The sequence below is a fragment of the Rhinoderma darwinii genome, chromosome 1 (assembly GCF_050947455.1).
Source record: "Rhinoderma darwinii isolate aRhiDar2 chromosome 1, aRhiDar2.hap1, whole genome shotgun sequence".
In the NCBI taxonomy this organism is placed as follows: Eukaryota; Metazoa; Chordata; class Amphibia; order Anura; family Rhinodermatidae; genus Rhinoderma; species Rhinoderma darwinii.
The window spans coordinates 295,663,803-295,681,804 of NC_134687.1; the positions used below are offsets into that span (position 1 = coordinate 295,663,803).

An 18,002-nucleotide genomic window follows, 5' to 3' on the forward strand; every position below is an offset into this window, starting at 1 on the left:
GCACAGTGACGAACGCTGTATGATTTAGTAACCTGTTAGACACCTTTTTTCTCTACCTTACGTCACCTCTTGGTTGGCTTACTTTAGACCAGGGGTCTTGAACTCTGCCAGGTAAACTGGCCGCACGTAGAAAAAAATGTGACGTTGACGGGCCGCATTACTTTCAAATTTGGTACAATACAAACTTGTTGATCATTTGAACTACTAGAATAATGCTACATTACTACATTATTGTAATTAATATACCACTAGGTTTAGAATTAACGGAAATTTGCAAGTTTTTTATTTATTTTTTATTTTTTTACTCCAGTGCTTATTTTAACAATACAGTTTAAGGGCTTATTTAGACGAACGTGTAATACGTCCGTTCAACCCGCGTGATTTTCACGCGCCTCACACGGGCCTATGTTAGTCTATGGGGCCGTGCAGACTGTCCGTGAGTTTCACGCAGCGTGTGTACGCTGCGTAAAAGTCACGACATGTCTGATTATTGTGCGTTGTTCACGCATCACGCACCCATTGAAGTCAATGGGTGCGTGAAAAATCACGCACAGCACACGGAAGCACTTCCGTGTGACGCGCGTGATTCGCGCAACAGCAGTAAAAAGTATGCATGTAAAAAGAAAAGCAACACGTGCTTTTCTGTTTAGAAACAGTGTCATAATGGCGGCTGCGCGAAAATCACGCAGCCACTCATCATACGCGTCTGACACACGGAGCTGTTAAGTACCTTTTGCATGCGCAAAACTCACACGCTCTTTTAAATCCGGCCTAAGTGTCGCTAAATGGAATCTACAGTGACTGGGAGTGTAGTGTCAACAGGGTGGGGTGCGATCTACAAGGGGGGGGGGGGCTTGCACTATCTACAGCAGGCAGTGTTGTCATTGCTCACCTACCACCAAAGATCCAGCAGCACAGGAAAGGGTCTGCGCTCCAGCGTGACGTCCTGAAGGAGCGCCGGCGCGCTCCTGCTTCGGCCTGCTTTCTCTCTCCTGAGTGAGGTTTGGTGGGCCACAGATGACCGCCTCAGGGGCCGTTTCGGCGTTTGAGACCCCTGATTTAGACCAACAGTTTGCACCAAAAATGTTGTACTTTTTAAGCCACACCTTTTAAAAATCCTTTTCAAAACTGTCCAGTAAGATGCAAAAAAAAATCTAAAATATAATGTGGTGCATATCATGTAGGCCAGGTTTTTTGGCTCAAATCCTGGAGTGTTTAGCTTAGAAAATCTCCCCCTATTGTGCTCTTATATTGGCTCTGTGCAGGCCATAGGACATGAACCAATCGTGTCCCTGGCACGAAATGTACAGAACACGCACAGAGGCCAACAAAAAGTGTATTGGCGGCATCAAAGGGCACTCTAAAAATCAGGGGTCTAAAATCCGAGTTCAACACTGATCTTGTCACATACAGTATGTCATAAATGCATCTGAAAAATCACTTTGACTGGACTTTACCTTTAGGACATGTAAACACGGAGGATTTTTCCAGAAGTAAAATCTGACATGGATGTGGCTGACACTCGCATTTCTGCTGCGGTTTTGCCTTAAAAACGGGCACATTTCTGCACGCAGATTATAAATTTCTGACTTGTATAAACAACGTGCAGATTTCACCTCTTCTACGTTGAAAAGACTGAAATCTGCAGTGTACATACAGAACCGAATGAGCATGATGTAGATAAGAAAAGTCTTCCCCTGCAAATTTTTCGCCTGCAATTTCGGATGGGAAATTTGCAAAAAGCTGGCTATGTGTGTCTATATTCTGTTTCGGTTCCGTTCCTGGTTTTCGCTTAAAAAAATGTGAAAAAGGCCTTATGGTGGCTTCGCACGCTGCAAATTTTGTTGGAACAAATTTTCAGTCACAGAAATTTCTGCGTTTATCTGAATGTGATTCTCCTGCAAGTACATGAACATCCGCAAGTTCCATAGAGATGAATGGAACGTATTTTCCGTTGCAGAAATTTCCCCTATAAAATCTGGTGTTTGTGTGATACGTGGTATATTCACACACAGAATGTGAGGTGCCGCTAAATATCGCATAAAAATGTATCTGAAAAACAATGTTCTTTTGTACGGTGATTTTGGTGCATTTTTCCAATGCTGCTGCAACCGCATCAAAAACGCACCAAATCACGGTAAGAATGCAGTTTTTCAGATGCAATTTTTTATTTTTTAATCTGCACCCCCAAAACCCTGTGACTATACTCTTAAGGAGCTATGCTTCCTCCGTTTCTCCCTACTTCTATAGTTGAGAGGCCTACCACACTTTTCTCTGGTAATTGGTCTGTTTTCAGAGCCTTAACTTTTTGCTGCCCCTCCCCCAACATATCTTTATTTTGATCTCTAACCCCCACCGTCTCATTTAGCTGATGCGGCACCAACTCATTAAATAATTAATCTTGGGAAGTGGTATATAGCCATTCTCATCTTTTATTTATCCTGGCGTTTAAGAAGGAGCGGGCTCCGCATACTCTGTAGTTACTAAACACCTCTAAATGTGTTGTCTAGCAATAGCGTGGTTTCATGGCATATATATATACACAAAACAGATCCAGCAGCACCGGTATAATGTGGGTGCAAGCCCCAGGGAACAGACCAAGATCCCAATTGTATAAAATGCAAAAAACAGGCAGCACTCCGAAAAAAAGTGGGTACTTAATGCACATGGGGCAATAAAGTACCTACTTTTTTTCACTTAAATACGTAGTGCTGCCTGTCTTTTGCAATATATATATATATCTCATTTTTATTTTTTTAAACTCCCGACTTCCATGTTGAAATTCCGCAGCATTTACGCTACAACGGAATTCTGTCTGTAAATCTGCAGCATTTACAGTAGCAGCAAAGTGGATGATATTTTAAAAATCTCATGGCCATGCTGCGAGAAAAAACCCAGCGAAAACGTTAATTGTCCTGCGGTGCGGAATTTAAATCAGCAGCGTGTCATGCTGCATTTTCTGTTGTGGGGTTTTCCCATTGAGTTCAATGGGGATACAAAAACTGGAACGAATAGCAAAGTGTTGCGACTTTTGCAGAAAATCGCAACTCAGAAAAAAAAAAATTTACCCAGAACTCCCTGCTTCTTCCTTCAGTCTGGCCCCCAGGGATGACGTTTCATCCCATGTGACCGCTGCAACGTCATCCAGGGAGACCGGACGGCAAAGGAGGTACGCATCAGCATACCAACGGCCAGGGTAAGTATGAAAAGCGTGTTTGGGTTTTTAGGGTTGTGTCTTTTGTATTGTTTTTTGCAGCAGAAATGCCGATTATTTTTTTTTTTTGTTTTTTTTTTTGGACGGAATGTGCTACGGGTTCCAGGTCGGAAACCCTGTGTAGCTTTTACGCAGCTTTACTGACCAGTGGGAACCCAGCCTAAGGCTACATGCACTCATTAGTGTACGATTTGCGTGCATAAAAAAATGCAGTGTATTTCATGTCAGTGTGCTTTGCGTGTGGCATGCGTTTTTCACGTCCGTGCAAGCACGTATTTTTCATGCACCCATCCACTTCAATGGGCGCCCACATCCGCAAAAACGCAGCATACTGCGCTATTGTCTCCAGTAATCCCGGCCGGATCTGTGATGGAAGCCCCTAACGGAGCCTCCACTGCAGATGTGAATGAACAATATTGTAGCAAATGTGTACAATAAGTGTGTTTGTGTGAGGGGGGGGGGGGGTTATATTCTGGTTTTGTTTATGTAATAGAGGAATAAAGAATTTCACTGGTGTGGGCACCATTTTTAATTTTCTTTTTTTTTTTTCCCTTTTCAATAATTTGATGATGGATAGATGTGTGTTCGCTTGCTCGTGCTTTTTTTTTTTTTTTTTTTCCCAGTGGTTTTGCTATTCCACAATTGAGAAAACGGCATCCCTCTGTAAAATGTGAGTGTCTCAATTTCAAGGCGATCCCACTAAATTCACTAGTGGGATTCGTTTTTTTTTTCCGCTTGGTAAATTTTGGACTGCCGCCTGGCTGGGGATAAATGGCCTGCTGTGAGCGACTGTAATGGTCTGAGCAGGGGGGGGTGGCCCATTGTTAGTTATCCAGCAATTAGGTGATCTTGTTCTGTGGCCTGTATGCATTGTGCGTCTGCCTGAGCCTCTTGAGGCCGGCTTACGGGAGCAGATGTTGAGAAGGAGTTAAACACACAGCATAATCGTTGTTGCCAATCTTGTCAAGTAAAGGAGTACACCGATTCTGGCAGATTTGCACACTTTGGGTGGCTGCCTGCCAGTTCCACAGGACCACGTGTTCTTTCGAGTGAGGTAAACACTGGTCTTAAACATCTGTATGTTGTCATGCGGTATGTCTAGAGATTTTTCCTGGAACATGGGACCTCACCAGAGTTGTACACCCTGCGGGTTTATTACCCCTCTGACAGATGCTGGATCTGGTCCAAGAAAGTTCTGTCAGTCTGACTCATTCTAGCTGATGCTTTCATTTCCGCCTTTTACAGTAGCAGCAGATGTTAGGAACTTCTTCCCTGAGAGATTGAGCAGTGAAATGTATTAACTTTTTTTGGTTACATTTGTTAGGCCCTGTTCACATCAGCCTTTTTTTTCTTTTAATAAAAGAAAAGCTCTGTGTATGTTAAACGTAGGCTGTGACGGATATATCCGTCACCCATAGGCTGTAATGATGTAGCTTTAATGAATACATCGTGAACTTTTGCCGCCATTTTCATGACGTATGTGTTAAACATGATACCAGTATAGCCTGTGGATAACTGATAAGGTAAAAGGATGCTTAAAGAGGCTCTGTCACCAGATTTTGCAACCCCTATCTGCTATTGCAGCAGATAGGCGCTGCAATGTAGATTACAGTAACGTTTTTATTTTAAAAAAACGAGCATTTTTGGCCAAGTTATGACCATTTTTGTAGTTATGCAAATGAGGCTTGCAAAAGTCCAAGTGGGTGTGTTTAAAAGAAAGTCCAAGTGGGCGTGTATTATGTGCGTACATCGGGGCGTTTTTAATACTTTTACTAGCTGGGCGCTCTGAAGAGAAGTATCATCCACTTCTCTTCAGAACGCCCAGCTTCTGGCAGATCACGCTGTGACGTCACTCACAGGTCCTGCATCGTGTCAGACGAGCGAGGACACATCGGCACCAGAGGCTTCAGTTGATTCTGCAGCAGCATCAGCGTTTGCAGGTAAGTCGATGTAGCTACTTACCTGCAAACGCTGATGCTGCTGCAGAATCAACTGTAGCCTCTGGTGCCGATGTGGCCGTCACGATGCAGGACCTGTGAGTGACGTCACAGATCTGCACTGTCAGAAGCTGGGCGTTCTGAAGAGAAGAGGATGTTACTTCTCTTCACAGCGCCCAGCTAGTAAAAGTATTAAAAACGCCCCGATGTACGCACCTAATACACGCCCACTTGGACTTTTACTTTTAAACACACCCACTTGGACTTTTGCAAGCCTCATTTGCATAATTACAAAAATGGTCATAACTTGGCCAAAAATGCTCGTTTTTTAAAAATAAAAACGTTACTGTAATCTACATTGCAGCGCCTATCTGCTGCAATAGCAGATAGGGGTTGCAAAATCTGGTGACAGAGCCTCTTTAACAGTGGCATCAATCACCCACAGGCTATAATGACATTCGTTTAACGGATTCATCAATCAAAGCTCATGATTATCCATTTAGCGGACGCCATACAATATCATTGGTCTCCTATAGGTAATGGACTCTGCAGGGTAGATCAGTGTAGTCTACTACACTATTACATGTTTGCATTATACTGACCAGACGGAGGCCCAAAGGACACGTTTAGGCCAGCTTCCCACGGGTCGGATACGATATAAAAAAAATCATGCAGCGTGTCCGACCTGGAACCCGCAGTACATTCCGTTAGAAAAATCCAGTTTTTCCGGACAGATTTTCCGCTGCCGAAAAAACACTCTCCTACTTACCTAGGCCGTTATGCCAACCCATCCCTCCTGTACAGTCCGGTCCGGCCTCCCTGGATGATGCTGCAGCCCATGTAAAGGCTGCAGCGGCGGTCACGTGGGATGTACTGTCATCCCAGGAGGCCAGACTGGATAAGTATAGTTTTTAAAAAAAACTTGGTTTTCTGTTGCAGGATTTGCATCCCCATTGAATTCAATGGAGAAAACCCAAAACGGAAAATCAACTAAAACGCAGCATAAATTAACATGCTGCAGATTTAAATTCTGCACCACCGGTCAAGTAACTTTTAGGGTATGTTCACACTTCTTCTTTTCGGCTATCTTTCGGGCCGTAAGCGGCCAAAAGATCGGAAGCAGAACGCCTACAAACATCTGCCCTTTGATTTCAATGGGAAAAACAGCGTTCTGTTCCGACGGCCGTTTTTTTACGCGGCCATTTTGAAAAACGGCCGCAATTAAAGTGCATGTCACTTCTTGAGACGTTTTTGAAGCAGTTTTTAATACTCTATAGAAAAACAGCCGTGAAAAAACGCGACATTGAACAAAAACGTCCGAAGATCTGTATTTTCAGTCGTTTTTTGCTAAGCGTGTGAACAGAGCCTAACGCTGCAGGTTTTTTTTCCGCGGCGTGGGCATGCGATTTTCTAATTCTCATCCACTCTCATGCTGCTGTAAATACTGTCGAATTCTGCACAATTCCATTGCGGAAATTCTGCATCGTTTACGCTACGTGGGAACCCGGCCTAAGTGTGTACATTGAACTTTTTTCCGATGTACACGCTAAACGGAAGTCAAGAACGTGATGTGAACATGGCCTCATGATGACATCTGTATACAGTAAAGTAAGGCTATGTTCATATCTGCGCTGTTGCAGATTTGGTAAAGTTGTTGGTGAAACATGGCGCTGAACGTGGCTACCTTGGCGGAACCGACAGACCATATTGTCAGTCAGTCTGTCAGCCGCTGCTGGTCATGTAACTGATCTGGCTCTGCGTCATGGTTTCTATTATAAACGGAAACCCCAACTCAACTATGAAAATACCTTAAATCTAGCATCATATGGAACAGTGAAGTTGCCAGATAAGGGCCTGTTCACATCTGTGTCTGGCTTCTGTTAATGGATTCCGTTCTAACTTTTCATGGGAGGACTCGATAAACGGAAATCATAGTTGCCGTTTGCATTCCAATTGATTTCAATGGTAACACTTCCGTTGCAGTTGGTTTCCGTTTTTTTCCCCCAGAAACCATAGCGTAGTCGACTATGCTATGGTTTCCGGGACAAAAAGGAAACCTTACGGAACGGAGACCATCTGCAACGGAAGCATTACTATTGAAATCAATGGTAGTTCAAATGGAAGCTATGGTTTCCGTTTGGCTTTCCGTTCATCGGTTCCTCTGACTGAAAGGTCGAGCGAAAACCTGACGCTGATGTGAACACACCCTTAACTAGAAAGTATATAATCTTCTTTGAAACAATAGATTGGTTATAGTGTTTTATCTATCACTTTGGTTTTAATCTAAGAGTATGTTCACATGGCCTATTTTCGTCCGTTTTTCGGGCCGTAAATGCCTGAAAAATGCCCGAAAAAAACCCGGAAGAAAACAGGCCGTGAAAAGAGTGCAAGTCAAGCAGTTATTGGAGCAGTTTTTCAGTGACTCCATTGAAAAACCGCTCAAAAACTGCTGCGAAAAACGTGAGTTGCTCAAGAAAAGTCTAAAAATCAGGAGCTGATTTCCCTTGAAAACGGCTCCATATTTGCAGACGTTTTTGAGTTTGCGTGTGAACATACCCTAAGGGTATGTAAACACGCAGTGGTTTCAGGCGTTATTCGGGCCGTTTACGCCTCGAATTACGCCTGAAAAAACTGCACCATTACACCTCTAAACATCTGCCCATTGCTTGCAATGGGATTTACGGTGTTCTGTTCCCACGAGGCTTCATTTTACGTGTCGCTGTCAAAATATGGCGCATAAAGACGCCCACGAAAAAAGTGCATGTCCCTTCTTGGGACGTTTTTGGAGGCGTTTTTCATGGACTCCATTGAAAAACTGCTCCAATAACGGCCATAATATACGCCGCGAAAAACATGAGTTGTTACAAAAAAGTCTGAAAACGGGAGCTGTTTTCGCTTGAAAACAGCTCCGTATTTTCAGACGTTTTTTGCTAAGTGTGTGAACATACCCTATGGCTGAAAACATGATTACAGTACGGAACAGTTGTCCCACAGCGAGGCAGGGACTCCTAGCATCGTACATAACTATGATGCTAGGAGCCCGGCTCCCTGCACGGTGTTCGGTCCGGGTCTTGCGGCCGAAATACGTTCCGTCCTTTAAGGCTGGGTTCACACACACTATTTACGGACGGAATTCGGGCGTTTTAGCCCCGACTTACGTCCGAAAATGCGTCTCAAAAGCGTCAGCAATCATCTGCCCATTCATTTGAATGGGTCTTACGATGTTCTGTGCCGACGGTCATTTTTTTTTACGCGCCGTTGTCAAAAGGCGGCGCGTAAAAAAGACGCCCGTGTCAAAGAAGTGCCTGTCACTTCTTCAGACGTAAATGGAGCCGTTTTCCATTGACTCCATGGAAAAACAGCTCCAATTACGTCCGTAATGGACGCAGCGAAAAGCACCTCAACATGCCATTACGGCTGAAATTACGGTGCGGTTTTCGCCTGAAAACAGCACCGTAACTTCAGCCGTAACGGACGCTGCCGTGTGAACATACCCTAAGAGTCTCATAAGGTCTCGTTTTTCCATATTTTTGATATGGTTACAAAACCACAGTGGACAGACATTGCACTGATAATGGGATTCACTACACCGTGCGGTTAAAAACGGTAAGGTTATGAGGGCGTGCTAAGTTCTACATTAAAATGTGCAAATACAAACTATGTATGTATGTATGTAGCTAGCTTCCTATAGTCTCTGCTCGGTGGAAATGTACTCTCTGTTCCAGTCTGCTTCTTCTGGTTTTGTGAAATTCCACAGATTTGCACTGGAAACAAATCCGACTTTCTGGTTTATTTCTTTCTGGACTATCCCATGGCAATTTTTAAATGATTTCAATTTTATTTTTTTCATTTTTTTTTTTTAAAGAGGCTCTGTCACCAGATTTTGCAAACCCGATCTGCTATTGCAGCAGATCGGCGCTGCAATGTAGATTACAGTAACGTTTTTATTTAAAAAAAACTAGCATTTTTGGCCAAGTTATGACCATTTTTGTATTTATGCAAATGAGGCTTGCAAAAGTACAAGTGGGCGTGTATTATGTGTGTTACATCGGGGCGTGTTTACTTCTTTTACTAGCTGGGCGTTCTGATGAGAAGTATCATCCACTTCTCTTCAGAACGCCCAGCTTCTGGCAGTGCAGACACAGAGCGTGTTCTCGAGAGATCACGCTGTGACGTCACTCACAGGTCCTGCATCGTGTCGGCACCAGAGGCTACAGTTGATTCTGCAGCAGCATCAGCGTTTGCAGGTAAGTAGCTACATCGATTTACCTGCAAACGCCGATGCTGCTGCAGAATCAACTGTAGCCTCTGGTGCCGATGTGGCCGTCACGATGCAGGACCTGTGAGTGACGTCACAGATCTGCACTGCCAGAAGCTGGGCGTTCTGAAGAGAAGTGGATGATACTTCTCATCAGAACGCCCAGCTAGTAAAAGTAGTAAACACGCCCCGATGTACGCACATAATACACGCCCACTTGGACTTTTACTTTTCAACACGCCCAGTTGTACTTTTGCAAGCCTCATTTGCATAAATACAAAAATGGTCATAACTTGGCCAAAAATGCTCGTTTTTTAAAAATAAAAACGTTACTGTAATCTACATTGCAGCGCCTATCTGCTGCAATAGCAGATAGGGGTTGCAAAATCTGGTGACAGAGCCTCTTTAACAGATCTGTGGCAAAATATTTTAAAAAAAACAACAAAATGCAGATGTCTGTGGCAGAAATCCGCGCGTTTTTCAGCGCCCGTTTTACCTTCATATTTAGTTTTAAACATTGGTTATAGTAAAGTATATGTGCATCTGTGGATTTCCAGTAGTTTTTACTGCGTTTCCACTGAGTAAACGCTGTAAAAACCGCAACAAAACAAATCTGTTGCAGAATTTATGCTCTCCATTGAAGTCTATGGCCAAATTGAAAGTCGCACCACAGAGCGCTTTCTGCACAACTTTTCTGTTTTTTTTTATTATTTTTTTGCAGCGTGTGGTTGAGATTTTCTAAATCCTATTCACTTTGTCACTGTAAATGCTGCAGAATTTCCCTACGAAATTCAGTTGCGGAAATTCTGCAGCGTTTACGCCACGTGGGAACCCAGCCTGAAAGTTTTGTTTCTAAGTTGCAGGTAGTGATGCCATTCATGTTGGGGTCCGAGTTATTGGCTATGGTTCATCTACTTTTCATAAAGCTGTTAATTCACATATTTCCGATGTAATGTTTGAACTCTATAGTAAAGATAAGATCAGACACTGTATCGAATATTTTTTTTAAACATTTTTCTTTTTCATGGCACACGTATGTTCCTAGGCCTTCATGTCTTATAATATTTACTATGTTTGTTTGAACTAAGATCCTTTTGAAATGTAAGGCTCTGTTCACATCTGCGTTGAAGGCTGTTGGGGACCCCCGTCACGGATTCCAGTCTTGCGGACCGCGCATTGTGCTATTTTGTCTGGCAACAGACACCATTTTTTCTCTTATTGTGAACAGAGCTTGAGGAGTTATTTATTTTGCTCTAAGGCTGGATTCACACGAGCGTGTGCGTTTTGCACTCGCAAAAGATCCATAACAGCTACGTGTGTTAGCCGCGTATGATGCGTGGCTGTGTGATTTTCGCGCAGCCGCCATCATTATGACACTCGGTTTGTATGTTAGTAAACAGAAAAGCACGTGGTGCTTTTCTGTTTACATTCATAGTTTTTACTGCTGTTGCGCGAATCACGCGCGTCACACCGAAGTGCTTCCGTGCGGCATGCGTGATTTTCACGCACTCATCGACTTCAATGGGTGTGTGATGCGCGAAAAACGCACGAAGATAGGACATGTCGTGAATTTTGCGCAGCGGCCATAGACTAACAGGTCCGTGCGACGCGCATGAAAATCACGCGCGTAGCACGGACGTATATCACGGTCGTCTGAATAAGCCCTAAGGATGATGAGTTGTCATTTTTGTGACTCCGATGCATAGCTGCCAACAAACCGTTCTTCATGGGAACGCTGCCATCTGGTAGGTTTGAGTGATGACTAGTCTATAGGAAACCTTTTATTTTTCCTCTCTAAAAGCATAGAATTTAAATACTAGTTCAAGTGAAAAATAAAGGAGCCCTCCACAGTAGCCTTTAAAGCTTTCGCTGTGACAAAATACTGTGCATGAATCCAGCACTAGTGTCTTTTTGTGGTTTTGTTTTTTATTTATTTTTCTGCCCAAAATGCTACAATGAGATTTAAATGTTATAGTAAGTTATTAGAGCCTACATATTATTATTTTTTTATTTTACATATAGTGTATGTGAAGGAGGCCTAAAAATGCTTCTACTAATCCACATCCTTTGATTTGTCGTGTATGTGAAGTTGTCTATTGCCCTTGGGAGGCCATTTGCATGGGGGAAATGTTTGCTATTACAAGGTTATTCTATTGTTTTCCCACACCTGCTGACCCATCCCCCCCTTTAACCCTAGAGATTTGGGATGTTAACTGCCAGTTGCAGTAATTTGCTGTGTAATGACCATGAGCAGTTTTAATAGCTTTACGTTCTTTTCTATTTGCTTTTGGTTATATTACTTTTTGGTTTAATACGATCATGAAAACTTGTTTAGTCTTTTTTGGCTTTTTTTTTTCCTCCAGATATGTCCCTACACAGAAACCTAGAATTCTGAACCAGCTATGGCTCTAAAAACATTCCCTCTCTAGCAATGTCTATTTTTTTCCCACCTATCTTGAATCTGTTGTGCCTGGTTTTCACTCTGTGTTTTTCTTTGGTAGCTTTATGAACTAGATGGAGACCCAAAAAGGAAAGAATTTCTGGATGATTTATTCAGTTTCATGCAAAAGCGAGGTAAGTACAGTGTCCACATAACTTGTCCTATATGTAGAAAATGGGTTCTTAAGATGGGAGGGGGTGCTGCAGAAATTCCAGCCAAAGGCTGGTGTTTGATCTAGATGGCCTCACCCACCTGGGAATGCTGCATTCCAACCCCCCCCCACCCGCTTTCAGCCCTCAGGGGGATTTTGTCTTATCAACAAAGCAATTAGTGGAATATGCAGGGCTACTGGCAAATGGGGAATGGCTTTTTAACTTCTTAGCAAGATGCTCTGCTTGACTTGTTGGTTTTGTGTGTGGGTGGCTTTTTTTTTTTTATTTTTTTTTTTTTTAATATATATATATATATATATATATATATATTTATATCTAGCATGGAAGCAGCACTCAAAGCAAAAAATGTGAAATTTATCCTGTGGATATACCATAAATATTTACGTTGTGAATACCCATATTAACCCCTTTAGGACGCAGCCTGTTTTGTCCTTGTGGCACAGCCGATTTTTTTTCAAATCTGACGTGTCACTTTATGTGGTAATAACTCCGGAATGCTTTTACCTATCCAAGCGATTCTGAGATTGTTTTCTCGTGACATATTGTACTTTATGATAGTGGAAAAATTTGGTCGATAAATTCAATATTTATTTGTGAAAAACACCAAAATTTAGAGAATTTGCAAAAATGTGCATTTTTCTAAATTTAAATGGATCTGCTTGTAAAACCGATAGTAATACCACACAAAATAGTCACTAGTTACCATTTCCCATATATGTACTTGCATCGTTTTTTGAACATTCTTTTATTTTTCTAGGACGTTACAAGGCTTAGAACTTTAGCAGCAATTTCTCACATTTTCAAGAAAATTTCAAAAGGCTATTTTTACATGGGCCAGTTCAGTTCTGAAGTGGTTTTGAGTGCCTTATATGTTATAATACCCCAATACATCACCCCATTTTATAAACTGCACCCCTCAAAGTATTCAAAACAGCATTCAGAAAGTATTTTAACCCTTTAGGCGTTTCACAGGAAATAAAGCAAAGTAGAGGGGAAATGTACAAATTTCTCTTTTTTTTTTTTGCCGAAATTCATTTTGTAATAAAAAAATTTTGTGTGAGACAGAAGGTTTTACCAGAGAAATACAACTCCATATTTATTGCCCAGGTCCTGCAGTTTTTTAGGAATATCCCACATGTGGCCCTAGTGTGGTAATGGACTGGAACCCCGGCCTCAGAAGAAAAGGATCACCTAGTGGATTTTGGGGCCTGCTTATTTTTAGATGATATTTTAGGCACCATGTCGAGTTTGAAGAGGTCTTGTGGTGCCAAAACAGTGGAAACTCCCCAAAAGTGACCCCATTTTGGAAACTAGACCCCTCAAGGAATTTATCTAGGGGTATAGTTAGCACTTTGACCCCACAGGTATTTTGCTATATTTATTGGAGTTAGTCTGTGAAAATGAAAATCTACTTTTTTTTCTGAAATAACATAGACATTTTTAATATTTACAAGGAATAAAGAGGAAAATTCACCCCAACATTTGTAAAGCATCTTCTCCCGATTACGGAAATACCCCATATGTGGTAATAAACTGCTGTTTGGACCCACGGCAGCGCTCAGAAGGGAGGGAGCGCCATTTGGATTTTGGAGCACAGATTTTGCTGGATTGGTCTTTAGTGCCATGTCGCAATTGCAACCCCCTGGAGGGAACTAAATAGTGTAAACACCCCAAAAGTGACCCCATTTTGGAAACTAGACCCCTCAAGGAATTTTTCTAGGGGTTTAGTAAGCATTTATACCACACAGGTCTTTTGCAGACTTTAGTAGAATTAGGCCGTGAAAATGAATATAAACATTTTTGTCCACTAAAATGTTGAATTTTTTCATTTTCACAAGGGATAAAGGAAAAAAAGTCGCCCTAAATCTGTAACGCAATCTCTCCCGAGTACGACAATACCCCACATGTGGTGGTAATTTTTTTTTTAATAGAAATTAATTTACCTTTACAGGACTGATCCTTTTTTGCTTTTCCATTTTAGTTTTTCACTCCCCGCCGTCCAAACGCCATAACGTTTTTTTTATTTTTCCATGAATTGAGCGGTGTGAGGGCTTATTTTTGGCAGGACGAGCTGTAGTTTTTATTGGTACCATTTTTTGGTAGATGCAAATTTTTGTTCACTTTTTATTACATTTTATTTAGAGCTTTGGTGGCCAAAAACAGTGATTTTGGCGTTTTTAAATTCGTTATTTCTTACAGCGTTCATAATGCACTATAAATGACAATTTTACTTTATTCTGCGGGTCGGTACGATTACGGCGATACCATATGTATATAGTTTTTTTTATGTTTTGCAGCGTTTGCACAATAAAATCACTTCTTTATAAAATAATTTATTTTTTGTCACCATATTCTGAGAGCCGTAACTTTTTTATTTTTCAGTCAAAAAGCGGTGTAAGGGCTTGTTTTTTGCGGGACAGGTTGTAGTTTTCATTGGTACTGTTTTCGGGTACATGCTACTTTTCGATCACTTTTTATTGTATATTTTGGGAGGGGTGGTGACCAAAAAATAGTGATTCTGGCATTGTTTCTATTTATTTTGCGGCGTTCACCGTGCGGTAACAATAACATTATAGATTGGGTCGTTACGAACGCGGTGATACCAAATATGTGTACTGTTTTTTTTTTTTTAACGGTTTCATTTTTTCCCTATAATAGACTTATTATAGGAAAAAAAATCTTTTATTTTTACACTTTTGTAAAAAAAATTAACTTTTTTTTTTCTTCTTTACTTTTTACACTTTTCTTTTTTTTTACCTGCAGCTCTGATCGCTGCTAGAATACATTACACTACCTAGGTAGTGTAACGTATTCCAACTGTCAGTGTGACGTCACACTGACAGTCTACGAGGACCAGCCCTCGTAGGCTTGCATACATGGCAGACCCGGGGGCAGTTGACTGGCTTGCAAAAGTCCAAGTGGGCGTGTATTATGTGCGTACATCGGGGCGTTTTTACTACTTTTACTAGCTGGGCGTTATGACGAGAAGTATCATCCACTTCTCTTCAGAACGCCCAGCTTCTGGCAGTGCAGACACAGCCGTGTTCTCGAGAGATCACGCTGTGTCGTCACTCACAGGTCCTGCATCGTGTCGGCCACATCGGCACCAGAGGCTACAGTTGATTCTGCAGCAGCATCAGCGTTTGCAGGTAAGTAGCTACATCAACTGTAGCCTCTGGTGCCGATGTGGCCGACACGATGCAGGACCTGTGAGTGACGACACAGCGTGATCTCTCGAGAACACGGCTGTGTCTGCACTGCCAGAAGCTGGGCGTTCTGAAGAGAAGTGGATGATACTTCTCGTCAGAACGCCCAGCTAGTAAAAGAAGTAAAAACGCCCCGATGTACGCACATAATACACACCCACTTGGACTTTTGCAAGCCTCATTTGCATAAATACAAAAATGGTCATAACTTGGCCAAAAATGCTAGTTTTTTAAAATAAAAACGTTACTGTAATCTACATTGCAGCGCCGATCTGCTGCAATAGCAGATAGGGGTTGCAAAATCTGGTGACAGAGCCTCTTTAATTGCCGGAATCAGCTGAAATAAGCCGCTGATCGCCATACAGTGAAGTGTCAGCTGTCAGGGACAGCTGGCCTCCCTGTTCCCGGTGCACCCTGCACCGGGCACCACGCAGTAACTGTACGTCCCTGTGCCTTAAGACACTGGCAACGTGGACGTACAGTTGTGTCCTGGTGCGCCTAGGTGTTAATACAGCTGTGTGCATGAGCCTTTATAGTTTTAGGGAGAAATATGTTAAAATCTATCCTGGTTTCCTCCAACAGTGGGGTTGAGATACAGCTTCGCTGCCTGCATACACAGTAGGTCGCTGACAGGTCTTAAAGGCTATGTACACCTTATTTAAAAAAAAAAATAATATATATATATATATTATTTTATTTTTTTTACAGATTTCTAAATACTTTTTTATTAACTTATTTTTACTCTGAGATACATCTGCTTTGTATCCTGTATACAGAGAAGCTGAATCGTGCGCTAAGACCTGAATCCGTCAGGTCAGCGGCACTGACTGGTTGTGTCAGTGGTTCCTGCATGTCTGACACACAGGATCCACCTGTTATCGATCACATTTAAGTTGTGAACGAACGCCTTGTTCACATTAGCGTCGTATTCACTCTGGAAAGCCAAATGGAAGCCATAGATTCCGTTGCAAATGGCTTGTTTGTTTCCATTCCATAAGGTTGCCGTTTTTTTTAGCGGAAACATTAGCTTCGTCTACTACGCTATTTCCACTAAAAAAAAACTGAAACCTTACGAAACGGAAACCATTTGTAACGGAAGCATTACCATTGATAACAATGGAAATGCAAACAAGCTCTGGTTTCCGTTTGGCTTTCCGTTCATCTGTTCCTCTTACTGAATCGATGAACGGAAACCCCAAATGGAACCAGATGCTGATGTGAATGAGGCCTTAGATCTGATCGGTAACCTCTCAACCCTGCATGTCTGACCCGCTGACACTGAACCAGTCAGATCCGCAGACCTAACATAGAGGTTTCAGTGCTAGATACAGCTGTTCTGTATACAGAATACAAAGCAGCTGTATCTCAAAGTGAAAAAAATTTATTTTTTTTATTTTTTTAAATAAAGTAATTCAAAGGTGTACATAGCCTTTAATAACCATTCTCCAATATGTATGGTGACGTGTACAGGTTTTGCTGAAAAAGCTGTATCCGTGTTTTTTCTAATGTAGTAGTGGTATGGGTTCTCTTGTACAACTATTTGTTCCGTGTTCCTTCTGTTTGAATGATACTGTTGATGCCGAGAAGGCTAACAAAAAGTTGTAGTCAAGTATATAAAACATTATAGCTCAAAGGCTGCATTATGTCTGCCATTCCGAAATTGGCAAAAGCAATAACACGTGTTTGGCATACCATACGCTAGAGATTGTAGTTGGTCACTTTCTGAACTTCTAGTCTGTAACGCTTCGTATCTAAAGGTCGACAACCGCATAAATTTAAATGCCAAATTGACAACGATTGGCAGGTCGGCCTCTGAATTGCTTTGTGACCAGTGTTGGGGCTTTTATAAATGAGAGGAAGCTGGTAGCTGGTAGGGCTTGCTCAAACACTATGGGGTAAGGTGGGTCTACAGTCAGTAGAATATTGTCTAAATTGCCATTATGGCCGTCTAAAATCTCTATTGTAAAGGCGGTTTTAGATTGGTCATAATAATTCGGAAAATGTACAGTGAAGGAAATAAGTATTTGATCCCTTGCTGATTTTGTAAGTTTGCCCACTGTCAAAGACATTAACAGTCTAGAATTTTTAGGCTAGGTTAATTTTACCAGTGAGAGAGAGATTATATAAAAAAAAAACAACAGAAAATCAGTCAAAATTATATATATTTATTTGCATTGTGCACAGAGATATAAGTATTTGATACCCTACAAACCATTAAGAGTTCAGCCTCCTCCAGACAAGTTACACGCTCCAAATCAACTTGGTGCCTGCATTAAAGACAGCTGTCTTAAATGGTCACCTGTATAAAAGACTCCTGTCCACAGACTCAATTAATCAGTCTGACTCTAACCTCTAGAACATGGGCAAGACCAAAGAGCTTTCTAAGGATGTCAGGGACAAGATCATAGACCTGTACAAGGCTGGAATGGGCTACAAACCCATAAGTAAGACGCTGGGTGAGAAGGAGACAACTGTTAATGCAATAGTAAGAAAATGGAAGACATACAAAATGACTGTCAATCGACATCGATCTGGGGCTCCATGCAAAATCTCACCTCGTGGGGTATCCTTGATCCTGAGGAAGTTGAGAGCTCATCCGAAAACTACACGGGGGGAACTTGTTAATGATCTCAAGGCAGCTGGGACCACAGTCCCCAAGAAAACCATTGGTAACACATTACGCCGTAATGGATTAAAATCCTGCAGTGCCCGCAAGGTCCCCCTGCTCAAGAAGGCACATGTACAGGCCCGTCTGAAGTTTGCAAATGAACATC

At 42.0% G+C, this 18,002-nt stretch overlaps 1 protein-coding gene across 1 annotated transcript in view; it reads left to right on the forward strand.

The window, feature by feature from the left end:
• Nucleotides 1–18,002, forward strand: part of ARID3A (AT-rich interaction domain 3A) — a 66,152-nt gene that overhangs the window by 21,536 nt on the left and 26,614 nt on the right. The window contains exon 4 of the mRNA XM_075825361.1: nucleotides 11,911–11,983. Coding sequence (XP_075681476.1) covers nucleotides 11,911–11,983 — 73 coding nt within the window. The remainder of the gene's footprint in view (nucleotides 1–11,910; nucleotides 11,984–18,002) is intronic.